Source organism: Rhagoletis zephyria, unplaced genomic scaffold, assembly GCF_001687245.7.
Source record: "Rhagoletis zephyria isolate East Lansing unplaced genomic scaffold, Rhagoletis_zephyria_1.1 Rzeph_scaffold_00683, whole genome shotgun sequence".
Classification (NCBI taxonomy): domain Eukaryota; kingdom Metazoa; phylum Arthropoda; class Insecta; order Diptera; family Tephritidae; genus Rhagoletis; species Rhagoletis zephyria.
In genome coordinates this window covers 197,856-200,322 of record NW_016157767.1, presented here as the reverse complement: position 1 = coordinate 200,322, position 2,467 = coordinate 197,856, and the positions used below count along the sequence as shown (strand labels likewise).

At 33.4% G+C, this 2,467-nt stretch overlaps 1 protein-coding gene across 1 annotated transcript in view; it reads right to left on the bottom strand.

Moving 5' to 3' along the window:
- Positions 1–2,467, bottom strand: part of LOC108361024 (beaten path Vc) — a gene marked incomplete at its 3' end in the record, with an annotated part of 126,898 nt that overhangs the window by 7,281 nt on the left and 117,150 nt on the right. Inside the window, exon 4 of the mRNA XM_017613559.1 lies at positions 1,857–1,990. Coding sequence (XP_017469048.1) covers positions 1,857–1,990 — 134 coding nt within the window. The remainder of the gene's footprint in view (positions 1–1,856; positions 1,991–2,467) is intronic.

Genomic DNA, 2,467 nt, shown 5'->3' with positions numbered 1-2,467 from the left:
AGATTATTCACTCTAATTGATAATTACAACAATTTTTAGATCAAAAATAAGAATATTACAAAAATTTTGGCAAATGGGCGTAGCCACGCCCACTTATGGTTACATGTGTATATCTTGGTAACCGCTGCACCAATTTCTTCCAAACTTGGCACAGTTGTTGGCCTTGATACAGCATACTAAATGGCCGAAAATTTTAAAAAGCGGAGAATAACCACGCCCATATCCCATATAACGGTAATTTAGAGAAATACAAAATCTTTGATAAATCAGTAAATATTAAAGCAAATTCAAAATTGATGATTGCAACAATTCTTTACCAAGAAATACGTTTATGGTAAAATTTTGGAAAATGGGCGTGGCACCGCCCACTTATGATCACATATAAGTATATCGGTAACCGTTCTACCAATTTGTACCAAACTCGGTGTGGTTATTGTGCTTGCCACGTGTAAGCAAAACGTTGAAAATTATTGAAATCGGACTAAAATAACGGCCGATTCTCACATAACGGTAAATTTAAGAAATGCTTGAAACTTCAATATTTCGAAATTGAAGGACGCTAATTTACTCAAAATTGATACACCTCGGCTTACCATCTAGCGGAAGGTTTCGGAAAGGTGAAAATCATATATTTAATACTTGCGCCGGGTATTTAATGTTCGGCTCCGCCCGAACTTAGACTTTCTTACTTGTTTATTTTAATTTTTGTATGTTACTGCATAACTTGGGCCATGTTAACCGATTTCTATAATTATTTTTTTAAAGGAAATGTGTTACCTCACAGGTGATCCCATACACTCTAATCTGGTTAAAATTCTATAATTGGCTCTAGAAGAAATTGACGGTAGTCTTAAATTTTTTTTATGAGAATTGAAGTCGGTTTTTTGCTTAAAAATTTCTTTTTTTACCATTCGTTTTTAAAAATATTTTTTCTAAAAAAATCTCCTCAGATAATAGAAGAGTTTAAGTCTAAAAGGTCTGCATACAAATTTTTAAAAATTGTATCAACGTAATCAAAGATCTACGTGAGCTTAACATTTTTCCTAATTATTTTGGCGCAAGTCTTAAAATGTGATACATCTATAATTTCTGTGGAAAACCCGCAAATTTTTTATGATGATGCATGGTAAATGTAATCCGTACGAATACCGCCAAATGACCAATTTTACTGAAGGTATTGAATATAATTTTGCAAATTTGTGTACAGTTTTTCTGCGAATTTGAGTTTTTACAAAGCTTTTTGCGTTGAAAATTTTAATTATCTGTTACTTAATTAAGCCGAAAAATTCGTGAAATATGCTGAAAAATTTAAGCTGATTTGATGGGAGAATAATACATTGAAAATTTTAAATTGAATTTAGTTAGAGAAAGGGTGTAAATACTAATACGTACGTATCATATGGGCTTGAGTGTATGCAAAACGACTTACTGAAAGCTTTTAAAAATATTGCTGTTAAATGCATAGAGGTATCTGTTAAAAAAAGACCAAAGATAAGGCATCGAATATGACGCGACTGCACGCTCTTCGCTCCCCAACACCATGCCATGCCATGCAATTCTATTTGCCGAAACCGAATCACGCTCAAACTCAGGGGCTTTTGGCTAGCTTGTAAAGCATTTAGGGCGGTAGTCTGTGTCAATAAATGCAGCATTGAGTTGGTGTGGTTTAAATATATTTAGCACAGTGTAAAGGTATTAATGAATATGTGTGTGTGAGTTTGTTAAGCTGCATATGCATCATTCTGAAATGCGTGCACGTTTCTCGTCATAAATAAATATTTATGCAAATAAATAAATTTTGCGTGTACGTGTAAGTAAATGTATATATGTACATACATACATATATCAGTACATACCGTTTTGTTGTTGATGTACCACGTAAGTGTTGCGGCGGGATTTGACCACTCTGAACTGCAGTTAACTGCCAGAAAATCCCCATATCGGTACGGATGTACAATGCCGCTGATGAACGGATCGAATTTGGGTAAAACTGTAAATAAACACAAAAGTAGGAGAAAATGTTAGCACAGAAGTCAACAGATGTAGTATGAGTACGAGCATACATAATAGGGTGTTCGATTAAATATCGTTTTTTGCAAAACGAATTATTCGAAAGTGGCAATTTGAAAAAATCCTGGTTGCCTGGTTGGTTTTAGTTCAGAGAAAACCAGTTTTATTTTTTTTGATTTTTTGTATAACACGTACAGTTAATTAGAAATGAAAGCCAAAAAATGGAACAAGTCTCAGAAGTCAGAATTCTTGGAATCGATCATTAAAATTAATTTTTTAATTCAAAAATGTTTGAGCATGTAAAGGGATTCCCAAAATATAACTTGGCAAAAACATTTCTTTTACTAGTTATTCACTATATATTATTATATCTAATTCATCGAATTTGATGAAGTTTTCAGCGCTTTTTCTTATTATGCCGCACAGGGGCGCACCCAGGAATATATTTTAGGGGGGG